This window comes from Bos javanicus, chromosome 25 (assembly GCF_032452875.1).
Source record: "Bos javanicus breed banteng chromosome 25, ARS-OSU_banteng_1.0, whole genome shotgun sequence".
In the NCBI taxonomy this organism is placed as follows: domain Eukaryota; kingdom Metazoa; phylum Chordata; class Mammalia; order Artiodactyla; family Bovidae; genus Bos; species Bos javanicus.
Window position 1 is genome coordinate 19779504 of NC_083892.1, and position 15298 is coordinate 19794801.

At 45.3% G+C, this 15298-nt stretch overlaps 1 protein-coding gene across 5 annotated transcripts in view; it reads left to right on the plus strand.

Annotated features, from left to right (window-relative positions):
- The window catches only part of VWA3A (von Willebrand factor A domain containing 3A), a 57151-nt gene that overhangs the window by 19040 nt on the left and 22813 nt on the right, over positions 1-15298 (plus strand). For all 5 annotated transcript variants that reach the window (XM_061401377.1, XM_061401375.1, XM_061401376.1 and 2 more), the window contains 10 exons: positions 243-349; positions 2544-2669; positions 2924-3032; positions 3245-3310; positions 5966-6091; positions 9199-9334; positions 9443-9546; positions 10926-11006; positions 11795-11889; positions 14109-14228. In XM_061401377.1, the coding sequence (XP_061257361.1) occupies positions 243-349; positions 2544-2669; positions 2924-3032; positions 3245-3310; positions 5966-6091; positions 9199-9334; positions 9443-9546; positions 10926-11006; positions 11795-11889; positions 14109-14228 (1070 nt within the window). The remainder of the gene's footprint in view (positions 1-242; positions 350-2543; positions 2670-2923; positions 3033-3244; positions 3311-5965; positions 6092-9198; positions 9335-9442; positions 9547-10925; positions 11007-11794; positions 11890-14108; positions 14229-15298) is intronic.

The following is a 15298-nucleotide window of genomic DNA, read 5'->3' on the forward strand; positions in this document are numbered from 1 at the left end:
GGCCCCACCCCGACCACGCACAGCCAGGGACAGGCTGGGATGGGCAGCTAGGGTGCTCCACCTAGACCCCTGTGACCCCAGGGGCAGCAAGCAAATGTCGACTTGGGGCTGCTAAGCTGAGTCTTAAGCGACCCTGTTTCAGCACAGTTCACATCTCAGCCCAGAGGGCCCAACCACAGCATGAGAGGTGAAGGCAGGCTCCATATGACTCTGGGAGCCACTGATGTCCTCTTGCCCGCCAGAACCTCATTGATGAGCAGCTGAGCCACAAAGAGAAGCTGTACATCCTGTCCTTCGGTGCCACCACCAGCGCCCTCTGGCCCAACCCGACAGAAGTCAGCACCTCCAGGTGAGTGAGTGCCCGGCCTTGGCCTGGGTGTTTACCTGATCATTCTCCTCCCTAAAAGTGTTAGTGTCTTTATCAGATGATTAATGCACAAAATAAATGAGACAGTTCTCAAAAACAGAAACACAGGGAGCCAATAACTTTTGGAAAAGTCATCACCCCACGAGCACCACAAAATGAAAAGACAAGATACCATTTCTACCCAGAAATCTAACAAAGATCGTTTTATTATTATGAAAATGATACATGCTGATTTTCAGAAATTACAACAGTATATAAAAGGATAAAAAATAGCAGATGAGTCTCCCTCTCACCCTAGTTCCCCCTCCCTCATCTCCCAATGATAGTTTCTTCAATCTACTTCCACAGTCTTTGCACATATATACATCTGTGTGTTTATCCTCTTTTACTTAAACATAATCAAGAGAACATTGCACTTTTTTTCATCTTGGCTTTGCACCTAATTTTCTCTCAGTATGCAGAGATCAGCCTCTTTCTTGTTAATAGCTACCTACAATTCCACTGTTTAGTGCTTCCCTGGTGGCTCAGTGGCAAAGAATCCACCTGCCAATGCAGGAGACTTGGGCTCAATCCCTGGGTTGGCAAGATCCCCTGGAGAAGGAAATAGCAACCCACTCCAGCATTCTTGCCTAGGAAATCCCATGGACAGAGTGGTCTGGTGGGCTACAGTCCATGGGGTCTCAAAGAATCAGATGCAACTTAACAACTTAGATGTAACTAAACAACTAAGAATTTCTACTAAGTTATGCCTGAAAGTAGACATCTCTTTTCCAGGAAGGGAATAGCCTTGATTATCCACCATGCTTGGCACTTCACATGTACTCTCTTACTTAATATTTATAGCCAACACATGGAATAGGATTACTATCCCAATTTTGCTGACGAGGAAACTGAGACTCAAGTTAGGGAACGTTTCTGAAATGGTAGTCAGGATTGGATTCCAAAGCACAGAGCGGATCCCAGGGAAAGCCATATGCTTGGGTTTCTGGAACGGAGGTTCCCTTGTCCAGCACTGGCTGTAGAGGGGCGCCCTTCTGGGTAAAGAAGTGCCCGTTCAGGCAGCATGGGCTTTGAATCCCAGCTCTGACAGTTACTGGGGGATCCTGACTCATCCTTTAACTCTCTCATTAGCAGAATAAGGTGAGGATACCTGCTTCTCACAGAGTTGTTGGCACGGGAAGTGCTTGGCATGGGGAAGGTACTCAGCAGATAAGATTGTTTGTTTGTTTTATTTTTTAACGATGATTTCAACCTCAAAGCTCCAGGATGTCAGACCTGGAAGTCACCTTGAGACCATCTAGCCAAGAGTTCCTCAACTGCAATTATTCCTGGATTTCCCTTGTGATTTTTGTCATATCCCTGCCACTTGTACGATTATTTACTCTGTTCAACTTGTAGTACTATTGATTTTTAAAATAACCCAATATTTATTCTGAACGAAACTATCAATGCCATAACTGAGAAGCCTGTATCACTTGCCATAATTAGCAAGTTGCTATAAAATAAATAGAATGAACGCAGACAAAACAGTAAGATTAAATTCCAGCTTGAAACCTATTGACTAGAGATGGCACCAGGCCTGGGATTTGTTCTCTTTGTTAAAAAGGGAAATTCAACCATTATAATAATGAAAGAGACTTACTGGCAATGAGCTGAGGGGGGTTTTTGGGGGGTGGGTGTCAGAATGAAAGAGAAAGGGGGAGACCAGAGCTGTCTCACCAGTGCCACGTGAGACAGTGAACCAGGAGAGCTCTGAATTGAGTCCTTCCTTCCTCTATTCCCAGTAGTGTGTATTCCAGCCTGTGTGGGATGTAGCCACACAGCCGTAGTGTCTTCTCTTCAAGACTCTTTGGGTTGGGGATTAACCCCATGTTTCAGGCTGAGATCTGCCTCCAGAAGAGTTGGAGGGGAAAGGAGCTAGGTCCCAGACCCCACATAACAGAGTAACTGGAAATTCAGGCCCTTGAGTCATACCTGGATTGAAGTCTCAGCGTTTCCAGTTGCTTACAGTATCCCCTTGGGCAAGTCCTATCTCTGAGTCTCAGTTTCCTCATCTATAAAATGGGAATAAGGTATCCCTATCAAAGAATTATTGTTAGGCTCACACCAGCCCGTGTTTGTCCTGGGCCTGGTCCCTAGTATGAGTACTGTTATTAGGTTTTATCATTTTGCCTAGTCTCCAGGAACTCAAGCTTTGGGTGAAAAAGCTGAAGCCAGACAGAGGCAGCAATCTGCTACAAGCCCTGAAAAAAGTCTTCGTTCTGAAGGGGCTGAATTCTCTGGTGACCATCATGGGAAGCTGGTAGGTCTCCTTTTCTAAGCTGATAACAGACCCAGGAAGGGATTGGAGAACCAAACCAAGAAAAGACCATCAAGCATGACTCTTCCAGGCCATTAATCTACAGATTTTTATGGCAGGGGGCCTGAGGCCCACTATGCCTTACATCTTAACACAGGTGACCTGGGACACAGATGATTGGTTAGATTTGGTAGAGGTTCTTTGGGAATTACCATCTTGCTGGAGTGCCCCCTTCTCTTCTTCCTTCTTCTTCCCAGCCCAGATCAGCCTTCTGAAATCCTGTCCGATTACATCCAACAGTCTACCACGGGAAGGGACCTCATTACCCACATTATCACCTACAAATGCGATGATCAGGTGCCGCCCGTAAGCACCCAAGAATCTTCAAGGCTTCCCTTGGATTGGTGATAGTGAGCTGGGCCAGCCTTTGAGGCCCCCAAGTTATGGATTAGAATACAACTCTCCTTGTATCTAGTTCTCCCATTGGTCAGCCCAGGTGGGAGGCTCAGACAAGGAAAAAGCTTGTAAGACTAACGGCATTGCCCTAGGGAGGGCTGACTCTGTCTCCATCCCCATAGGCTGTTCTGAAGAACCTTGTAGAAGCTTCTGGGGGCTATTATCACTGCTACAGCCCAGAGACAGAGGTAAGCTCTTGGGCCAACACACTGCCCCCTCCTCCTATCCCTGCCTGCTTCCAAGGTTGTGCCTGGGGAATCTGGGCCAGAATGATTCTTTGTGTGTACTGGCTTCCCTTCTCCCCTACTCAGTGGGTTTACTCAAGTAAAATCAGATTAAAAAGAGTATGAGGGAAGAACAGAAACAACAAAAAGTCACAAGAGATTCTTTTGTCAGGGTGTATGATGAGTTGATTGGGCTACCCAGGTCACTCAGTGGTGAAGAATTTGCCTGCAAATGCAGGAGACATGGGTTCAATCCCTGGGTCAGCAAGATCCACTGGAGGAGGAAATGACAACCCACTTCAGTATTCTTGCCTGGAGAATCCCATGGACAGAGGAGCCTGGCAGGCTACAGTCCATGGGGTCGCAAAGAGTTGGACACGTCTGAGCAACTGAGCATGCACACAATGAGCTGGTTACATGCTGACAGAATTCTGAATTCCTACCCAGTTGCCATCAACATGGGCCCCACCCCACCTCTGCTCCCACCAAAGCTCTGAGTCTGAAGCAGCTGCTTCAGTTCTCTCTCCTAGATAGATCCCATTTACTGCAAGAGACACACAGCAATCAATTCTGAATGAGCAAGTTAATTCTGTACCAATCCATCCATTAGTCCTTGTCGCAGTTAATAATAACATCACACACTCTGTGTCTGTAATGGAGATGACAGCAAATGTGTGTTGTAGATCCATATGGCAGATTGAGAATCCAGCTGTCTGTTGAGCTACAGGCTGTGCCTTGCCTGCTAACTACCAATTGCCAAGAGTAAATGCATATTTGCATCTCACAAGTACGTTCTAGTGTTACAAAGTGTAGGTCAGGCAACATTTTCCTTGGGCAAAACCCCTTGTTACCTCACTGGCCAGACTCTGTAGGAGTGACATACTCCAAGGCTAGGAAGATACTATGGGTGAGTGAATGAAACTGGCTGGTTTAAGAAATATTTTCTCTTAAAAACCTGTGAGCCTCTTGGCTTAGTTGTTGTTTTTCCACTCTTGGTGGAGGTATGGGTAAAACAAATTTCATTGTTTTCTTTATTATGAGCAAAACAACAGTGCAAAGATGACAAAAAATTACAACTGATTCTAATGAGAACAGAGAGTGGTAAGGAGTGTAAAGAACAAAACAGCACTTGCCCCAATGAGTGAGACGCCTCTGCTCAGCCCTAGCCCATTATTTATTTGTTCTGCAGGAGTGACCCCCAGTGTTACCAGTCTTCTGATTTTCCAACAAGAGCCAGAAATCTGGCTTTGTGTGTGTGTGATTTCCTTTCATTTGTAAACAATTGAGGGACTTCCCTGGTGGTCCAGTGGCTAAGACTCCATGCTCCCAATGCAGGGGGCCTGGGTTTGATCTCTGGTCAGGGAGCTAGATCTGACATACCACAACCAAGACCCAGAGCAGCCAGATAAATAAGTAAATTTTTAAAAATGGAGAAAATTCTCATAAATAAAGTGAACAACAGTGGCACTTTTTATACTCACAATGTTGTGCAACCACCACCTTTATTTAGCTCCAAAACACTTCCATCTCCCCAAAAGGAAACTCTGCACCCTTAAAACAATTACTCCCCATTCCCCCTCCCCTGCAGCCCCAGCTCATTGTCAATCTGCTTTCCCTCTCTTGGGATTTACCCATTGTGGATATTTCGTGTCCATCTTTTTTCACTCAGCATCATGTTTTCAAGATGCATCTGTGTTCTGACATGTATCAGAACTTCATTCTTTTTATGGTTGAATAATATTCCATTTTCTGAATATACTACCTCTTGTTTACCCATTCATCAGTCAATGGATATTTTAGCTGCTGTGAACTGGTATGATTATTGGTGGATAAGTATCTGAGTCCCTGTTTTCAATTATTGTAGGTACGTAACTAGGAGTAGAAATGCTAGGTCATGTAGTAATTCTGTTTAATTTTTTGAGGAGCCACCAAACTGTTCTCCACAGCAGCTGCACCATTTTACAGTTCCACCCGCACCCCTCAAGTTCCAATTCTCCAGTGTTTGCCAACACTTGTTATAGTCCTTTAATATTATAGCTAGTTCAGTTCAGTTCAGTTCAGTCACTCAGTCGTGTCCGACTCTTTGCGACCCCATGAATTGCAGCACGCCAGGCCTCCCTGTCCATCACCAACTCCCGGAGTTCACTCAAACTCCTGTCCATCGAGTCGGTGATGCCATCCCCTTCTCCTCCTGACCCCAATCCCTCCCAGCATCAGAGTCTTTCCCAATGAGTCAACTCTTCGCATGAGGTGGCCAAAGTACTGGAGTTTCAGCTTTAGCATCATTACTTCCAAAGAACACCCAGGGCTGATCTCCTTCAGAATGGACTGGTTGGATCTCCTTGCAGTCCAAGGGACTCTCCAAGGGTATAAAGTGTTTCTTCACATCTATAAGGTTAGACAAACTTTCAACTATTTAAAACACTGCAAGCCAATAATGTACAAATGGAACACGCATTGGCAGGCTCTGTCCTACACACGGATCCTGTTTATAACGTCCGCTTTGAAGAGCATGCCACTCCGCCCTAGGGATTCACGTGGCTGCCTGCCATTTCCCACCTCGGCCACTGCCGGTAACCAGGTGACTACTGGGTGACTGATTGCCCCCACCACCCCCAGATCTGCAGCAGCCGGGAGGTGGATGAGCTCCTGGCAGAAATCCAAAAGGCCCAGAGCCTCCGGGACCACGTGCAAGCCCTGCACCCCAACGCCCGCTGTGAGGAGCCCACCAGCGTGATGCAGGAGGTAGGTGCTGAGAGCCGGAGCTCAGACCTTCCGGGAGGCGCGCAGCTGGCCTCGCCATGCTCTCCTGTCTCACCTGTCACTCAAGGGCGCTGCTGCCAGGCCCCCAAAAGTGGAGTGAGGCGAGGCCCCGCCCCCTCGCAGCCTCCACAGCTCTGAACTGCCCCAGCCTCTGCTGGAAGGATCCTGGTGGATTTTCTAACTGAAAAAAAAAAATTATTTCAGAGAAAGGCCATCAGGCCTCTGCCACCCCTTCCACTTAAACACTGTCCCTCCCTTCCCCCCAGTTTGGAAAATGATGAAAACCTCAGCTACACAGGGTAGGCTGTCTGGAGACATCTCACCAGCATCTCATTCATTCGGGGCAAAGGCCCTGCTTGAGGGCGTTTAATTTATCAGCAGAATAACTCAGAAAGTTTACGGACACAAGTGCCATAAAAGCTGTGCTCTGTTTAGACAGCACAGACAACTTAGCTGTGGACAGAAAAGAATTGGAAACGCTTTTACAGCATCACAGAGTGAAGGTATGGACTTGGGGTACCACACGTTTTGACCTGGCTAGCTGTCGTAAAAGAAACACAGCACTTAGATTGAGGTCTTGAATTTTAGTTTCAGCTCTTCTACTGATTATCTCGGAGAAGGCAGTGGCACCCCACTCTAGTACTCTTGCCTGGAAAACCCTATGGATGGAGGAGCCTGGTAGGCTGCAGTCCCTGGGGTCACTAAGAGTCGGATACGACTGAGTGACTTCACTTTCAATTTTCACTTTTCACTTTCATGCATTGGAGAAGGAAATGGCAACCCACTCCAGTGTTCTTGCCTGGAGAATCCCAGGGATGGGGGAGCCTGGTGGGCTGCCGTCTGTGGGGTCGCACAGAGTCGGACACAACTGGAGTGACTTAGCAGCAACTGATTATCTATCAGTTCAGTTCAGTTGCTCAGTCGTGTCCGACTCGTTGTGACTCTGTGAACTGTGGCATGTCAGGCTTCCCTGTCCTTCACCAGCTCCCAGACCTTGCTCAAACTCATATTCATCGAGTCGATGATCTCTCATCCTCTGTCGCCTCTTGTCCTCCTGCCTTCAGTCTTTCCCAGCATCAGGGTCTTTTCCAATTAGTCGGTTCTTCGCATCAGGTAGCCAAAATATTGGAGTTTCAGCTTCAGCATCAGTCCTTCCAATGAGTATTCAGGACTGATTTCCTTTAGGATTGACTGGTTTGATCTCCTTGCAGTCCAAGAGACTCTCAAGAGTCTTCTCCAACTCCACAGCCTCCGGGACCATGTGATTGTCTATAAACAATAACAATAATTAATGGTTTTCATTTGCTGAGTGTGTAGGCACTTAAGATAGGCACAAGGCTTAATCTTTTTAAATGCCTTATTTTATCTTACAGCAATGGTCTCCAGCAGATATGTTATTTTACAGATGAGAAAACAGAAGTTGAGTTTAAATAATTTGCCTGAGATCGCAGAGATAAAAGCTGATTAGTCTCGATTGAACTTAGGTCTGCTTGATGTCAGAATCTTGCCAGGAGTTTCCCAAAATGAAATGCATATACTACTTGTAGTTTGCAAAATAATGATAAGGTGATATGCAGATTAACATTCTTTTAAATGTTATATATTTAAAACTAGCTCATTATGGTAGAAATAGAGCTTTCTGAAATTATTTAAGTACTAGGAATTCTCTGACAATTTCAATGTTTCAGACTTGGTGCATTCATTGCCAAGAGCCCAGATTCAATCCCTGGTCAGGGAACTAAGAGCCCACATTCTGCAAGGCATGTCCAAAAACAAACAAGCAAAGTTTATATGTGTATGTGTGTTTATATATATATATATATAATTTAGGTACAAAAAGGGGTCCATTAAAATCAAAATTGAAATTAATATTAATTTCAATTAATGTTAGTAAAACTAATAATTAAAAAGACTTAGTGTTACTTGTTTGATTTTTAAAATATTGAGTAAATAACAATATAGGGCTTCCCTGGTGGTTTAGTGGTAAAGAATCCACCTGCAAATGCAGGAGACACGAGTTTAATCCCTGGGTCAGGAAGATTCCCTAGAGTGGAAAATGGCAACCCACTCCAGTATTTTTGCCTGGGAAATCCCATGGACAGAGGGGCCTGGTGGGCTACAGCCCATGGGGTCACAAAAGAGTCGGACACGACCTAGTGACTAAACAACAACAACAAATAACAGTACGGTGATACTCAGATATAGCGAATTTCATGAAGGTGGTTCTCGAATGTCTGAAGTTTGGAAATTGCTGTTTCGTGCTTTCCTCATACACAAGCTATGTGACTTAACCTCTCAGAACCTCAGGTTTTCAGTTGTAAATGTGGGCAAGGGAGTCTAGGCTAGATCAGGGCTCCCTAAATGATTTGGTACAGGAGTTGCTTTTTAGTTCCCTGGAGCTTGTGTTTTGTGCCCACGGCAGGGCCACTTGTCATCTTGGAGTCCTTGGTGCTGATTCAAATGGCAAGGGTGGGAAGGGGTTAGGAGGATGGACAGATGACAGAGGAAGTGAGTTGCTGGGTACAGTTCTGTCTTCTCCTAGAAATTCCACACATCTCTCTAGATGGTGATGGGACTATGGAAGGGAAAGGCAAAACTGCCTGTAATTTAACAGGAAATGTTTTAAGAGAGCTTCCCTGGTAGCTCAGCTGATAAAGAATCTGCCTGCAATGCAGGAGACCCCAGTTCAATTCCTGGGTCAGGAAGATCCCCTGGAGAAGGAAGGGATAAGCTACCCACTCCAATATTCTTGGGCTTCCCTGATAGCTCAGACAGTAAAGAATCTGCCTGCAATGTGGGAGACCTGGGTTCGATCCCTGGGTTGGGAAGATCCCCTGGAGGAGGGCATGGCAACGCATTCCAGTATTCTTGCCTGGAGAATCCCCACAGACAGAGGAACCTGGTGGGCACTGGTTCTGTCACTGGCTTGGAGCCTCCACTCTGGGGAGCCCATGGGGTCACAGAGTCAGACACAACTGAAAGACTAAGCACAATGTTTTAAGATGCTCCCTTGGGTGGGTGGGGGAAGACTGGGGACTTTCCAGGTCTATAATATGATTATGTAATGATGATTTTTCATTTCAATTTAGATTTCCACAGAGGTTGCAAAGAGTTCACTCATGAGTCTCTTGCCTAAACCCCCAAAACATGAGGATCCCCTCATGATTGAGTTCCCAAACTTGGACATGACTTCTGCAGAATGGCTAAAGACCAATAGCCTGAAAGGTAAATCCCCAGAGAGGGAAGAACCCAAGATGCAGATGACTGACCAAAGGCATGAACCCTTTGGGGCTTCATGAGCGGTGCCTCAAACCCCACCATTTATTTTTACAGCCAAGAAGCTAAGCCTTTATCAGGTTCTGGCACCCAATGCATTCTCTCCTGTGGAGGAATATGTGCCTATTCTCCGGAAAACAGTATCATCAACTATTCATGAGGTAACTCAGATTCAGAGTTCTGTCCAGTCCTTTGCCGTGGAGCTCCTGTGTGGTATTTCCTTTCTGAAATGTTCAAGAAATAGAGGTCATGAGACAGAGCCCAAGGAGCAGGAGCTGAGGGCTTGGAGTGGGATGCAGGCTTTCCACCCAGGACTCTAGAACTCTCATCAAATCTACTCTAGCTGCTGTTTTTCAAAGATATGAAAAATGAAACTTGGGAGATTGGGGAAAGAGGGGGTATATTGGGCACCATGATCACCTCCTTCATGAAGGTTTCCTCCTCGTCATTCAGAACACACTCTCTCTTTGGGCCCTCGCTCTACCTGATACAGACTTCTCCTATTGCTCCTATGATGCGCTTATGTGTGCATTTGTTACATGTCTAATGCCCACCGGGGTATGAGCCCTATAAAAGAAAAACCTCTTCCCCAACACTCTGTCCCATATGTGTAGTACAAGTAATCAGTCAAGGAATGTCTGCGTGCGTGGACAGAAGGATGGAAAGAGGGAGGAAAAGGCTGAGTGAGTGGATGGATGGAAATGATAAGTGAATAGGTAAAAGAATGGATGGATGGATGGAAATATTAACAGATGGAAGGATAGATAACAGGACAGAATAAACAGATGAAAGGATAAAAGTCAAGATTAAATGAAGGATAAAGGATGGAGACGTGGAAGGACAGCATAATAGGTGAACAGAAAGGTCAGTCAGTGGAGAGACTTCCCCGGTGGTGCAGTGGCTGAGACTCTGCACTCCCATTACAGGGGGCATGGGTCCAATCCCTGGTCAGGGGACTATGATCCCACAGGCAGCGAGGCAAGGCCAGAGAAGAGAAGATCAGTGGAAAGACAGAAGAGTGAGAGAAAAGAGACAGGGGATGTCTAGTTCTGGCAGCCCATAGATGAATGACTAGATGGAAGGAGTGACAGAGATAGAGATATGACAACTTGATGGAGGAATGAACAGAATGAACAAATTTGATTTTCAAAGTGTCCGTGAAGGCCCATGTGGGTTTCCAAATCTTAGAATTTATGACTATGGTATGTTTTAAATCTCCAACTCTGCTATTACCAAAACTTCTAACCATATCTTGTAATAAGGACATTGATGTTCAGAAGAGCCTCCTGAGAAGGGAGCCAGCTTGCGGTCAGACCTGGTTCATTCAGGGGACTGTGTCCTGAAGTCCCTCAGCTGCCAGCTCCAGACAAGGCAATGGCCTGGTGATGGGGAGGGGCACAATCCACCCGCAGATGTGTTAAGAGCCCATTTCCCTCTCTTGCATCTGACTTGGAGAACCCAGTGACCGATTTAAACTTAAAATCCTTCCTCACTTGTGCTTCTGTTCACCTGCTCCCCTCCTGGCCACACCTGCATGCAGAAGGCAATGGTGCAATTTGAATGGCATGACGGGACAGTGAAGAATATTCATGTGGACTTGCCCTTCCTGTACGAGTACCAGGTCAGTGCTGGGTCCCATCAGTCAGAATGTGGGGTGTGGGGAGGGGGTGGGAGGAAGGTGTCGTGGAATGTGGAGGCACCAAGCCAGTGACAGAACCCCCTCCCGTAAACAGACTGTGCTCCACCCACAGGCCCTTCTGGAGCTTTCTCCACCTCCGCTCCAGGCAGGAACCTGGATGCCTTAAACAAAAACCTCTAATCCTTTTGGTCAAGATTTACCTCCTCCCCATTTGAGGCAATGAAATACTCTGACTCTTCCCCTCCTAGGCTTGTGACAGACAAGTACATGCTTATGTGTGTATATATATATATATATATATATATATATATTTAAACAAATGTTTATTTATTTATCTATGGGTCTTTGTTGCTGCACACGGGCTTTCTCTAGTGCAGCAAGTGGGGGCTGCTCCCTAGTTGTATTGCTGGGTCTTCTCATTGCAATGATTTCTCTTATTGCAGAGCATGGGCTCTAGGTGCACAGTCTTCAGTGGTTGTGGCTCACGGGCTCCAGAATGGGGGCTCAGTAGTTGTAGCGCATGGGTTTAGTTGCCCTGTGGCATGTGGAATCTTTCTGCACCAGGTATCGAACTGGTGTTCCCTGCATTGGCAGGCAGATTCTTAACCTCTGGGCCACAAGGGAAGTCCTAATACATGCTTTAGAGGGATTTTTGTTCTGCCTGGATACCCATGGCCTTGACACACCATTCCCAGAAGCCACGTGGGGTACACGCTCTTCCCCCACATGCTCTGTGCAGTGCTGACTGTGTGTGACCCATGAGTTTGCAGAAACAGCTCAGCAGAGCGATGCGGATGTATGAGAGACGGATTGAGTGGCTCTCCTTGGCCAGCAGAAGAATCTGGGGCACCGTATGTGAAAAAAGGTAACTTCTCCCAGTAGTGTTCTTGTCCTTCATGTGTGACACAGCACTCATTCAATTTATGAATTTCCTGTTGGTAGCATCAGAATCCATCATTTAGATTAAGGATCAGTAATGGCTCAGCAGAACCCCTGAAGGGAAAAGTCACCACCATTAACTGCAACCTCAAGAATAGCATCACTGTGTCACTCAGGAGTCTTTGTTAAAAAGCAAAAGAAACTAAGTGCAAATTGACTGAAACAAATCAGGGAAGTCTGGTTAAGGTAAGTATATTCTAAAGTAGATTTGGTAGCTGTCTTCAGGCCTGGCTTGATCCAGAGATTCATACATGTCAGGAATTTCTTTCCAACCCTCAGTTCCATTTTCCTCTTTCTTGGCTTTGTTTTCAGGCAGGCTGTCCCCTCTAGGTAGCAAGATAGCCACCCAAAGTTCCCAACTTCCTTCCTTCCAGTTTAGCACTTCCAGGGTTTAGAGCATGGGCCCATCCATGAGCCACTTGGGCCAAGAGGATTTGATGTTCTGATTGCCTGGGGTCTAATGTCCACTTTAAAGCTTGGACTGGGGTAAGCTCTACTCAACTCAAGTGGACCATTAGAGACAAAGATATTCTCCCCCACACCAGAAAAAAAGATCAAGATACTGTTTTGAGCAGAGGTAATGGATGCTGAGGAGGAAGAAATTGTAGGTATCTATTATATCATTCAGAGAAGGCAATGGCACCCCACTCCAGTACTCTTGCCTGGAGAATCCCATGGGTGGAGGAGCCTAGTAGGCTGCAGTCCATGGTGTTGCTAGGAGTCAGACACGACTGAGTGACTTCACTTTCACTTTTCACTTTCATGCATTGGAGAAGGAAATGGCAACCCACTCCAGTGTTCTTGCCTGGAGAATCCCAGGGACAGGGGAGCCTGGTGGGCTGCCGTCTATGGGTTCACACAGAGTCGGACATGACTGAAGTGACTTAGCAGCAGCATTATATCATTACCATTCCATACCTTACTTAATGCATTACCACTTATCATGTATTAGAAGTTTGTAATACCATTCATCTGCTCTATTTTTTAACTCTCAAAGCAACCCCTTGAAGAGTCTTATTATAGTTTATATAGTTAAATATGCCAAGGAACAGGCTTCCAAGGTGGTGCAGTAGTAAAGAAACTGACTGCTAATGCAGGAGATGCAAGAGACTCAGGTTCAATCCCTGAGTCGAGAAGATCCCCTGGAGTAGGAAATGGTAGCTCATTCCAGTATTCTTGCATGGAGAATTCCATGGACAGAGGAATCTGGCAGACTACAGTCCATGGGGTCGCAAAGAGTCAGACATGACTGAGCATACACACAAACGCATGGCAAGGATCAGAGAGGTGCTGTGATTTGCCTAAGGCCCCACAGAAAGTGGGACTTGAACTAAGGTCTTCAGATGCTATATCGGGTGAATTTTCTTTTGCTAATCCATAGCTGTCTCAAAATGAGAATGAGGGGAGGAGATAGGACTATAAGATCTAAAGAGAAGGCTCAACACTGTTGCTGCTGCTGCTGCTAAGTCGCTTCAGTTGTGTCCGACTCTGTGTGACCCCATAGACGGAAGCCCACCAGGCACCCCCAGGTGGTGGATTCTCCAGGCAAGAACACTGGAGTGGGTTGCCATTTCCTTCTCCAATGCATGAAAGTGAAAAGTGAAAGTGAAATCGCTCCATCGTGTCTGACTCTCAACGACCCCATGGACTGCAGCCTACCAGGCTCTTCCGTCCATGGGATTTTCCAGGCAAGAGTACTAGAGTGGGGTGCCATTGCCTTCTCCACTGCAAGAGATCTTAAAACAGAGAGAAAATAAAAAGATACATTTCCCCAAAGGCCCCAGTTATACCTAATTCCCCATATAACTTGCTTAGCTTGTTTGTTTTCCCTTCACAGACCCCAACCTACTGTATTATCGAATGCTAGTGATTTAAAACAAGGAAATGTATGAAATCATTATATGCAGTCCTGCCCTTAAACTGTCCACCACGAGGCTTTATTCCATGATAGACCCTCCTGCAGAGAAGGTTCCATGACCCCTCAGGCTACTGCCTGTGTTGACCTCAAACCACGGAGAAGATTTGGCCAGGGGTGAATTTGGCTTGCAGAACTCCCCTGGAAAAAACGTTAAATAGTAAAATGGAACAGAATAAACATTATCTGAGAGATTCGGTTCTCCTCTTAAAGCTTGTGTTTCTTTTTAGGGTGGTTATACTGCTCGATATCTCCGTGACCAATTCCATGTACATTATTCATATCCAGCACTCCCTGCGACGCCTGCTGGAGGAGCAGCTGTCCAACAAGGACTGCTTCAACATCATTGCGTACGCAGCGGCTTCTCCTGGTGGGGAGGTCGTGGGCACTAGGCCGCCATCGCCAGGCTGAGGCTTCTGGCAGGACCACAGATATATGGGCAGCCGGCCTCCTAGGAGGGCTGTCTGTTTATCTCATTTGAACCATCTTGTTTGGGGCATTGAATAATTAAATGGCTGTAGGACGGTCCCCCTGGGCTGAAGGTGATAAGCGGCCCCAAAACACACTGTTTGATCAGCCAGGATAAAGTAACTCAGCCCGTCACCCCATTTGGCTCCCAAGCTGATAAACACAAAAGAGAAAAAGACGGGTCCCCAGGCTTGGCTCCTACCTCAGTTCTAGCAAGCCACGATATTTTAAACATTCAGAATTCCAATTATAAATTTTAATTGTACACAGATCTATCAATATTATTATTATATATAGTTATATGTTATATAAATTATATAGAGCTATATAGAATTAAATTATACCTTTATATATAAAACTACATGGTTCCATTATATATATAAAACTATGTATTTAAGTTATATATAAGTAGGTGTGCGTGCTGCATGTTAAATAGCTTCAGTCATGTCTGACTCTTTGAGACCCTATGGACCCCCATGGACTGTAACCCACCAGGCTTCTCTGTCCATGGGCTTCTCCAGGCAAGAATACTGGAATGGGTCCCCATTTCCTTCTCTAAGGGATCTTCCTGATCCAGGAATCAAACCCATGTCTCTTATGTCTCCCGCATTGGCAGTTGGGTTTTTTTTAACCACTAGAACACCTGGGAAGCCCTTATATAAGTATATATAATATAAATTAATACTATATAGCTATATATTTAAATTATGTATTTTATACATAATTATGTATATAAATTTTAACTATAAGTAAATTTAACTTAAAGTATAATAATATGTAGTATGTTTTACTACATATGTTTAAATTATATATGACTATATATAATAGTATAAATATTTAAGTTATAGGTCTATCTACATAGTTACTTATATTTTTATCTATAAAGTATATATAATTTAAATATATGTAGTTATATATAATATTTTTTTACACAACTTCACATCATATAGGG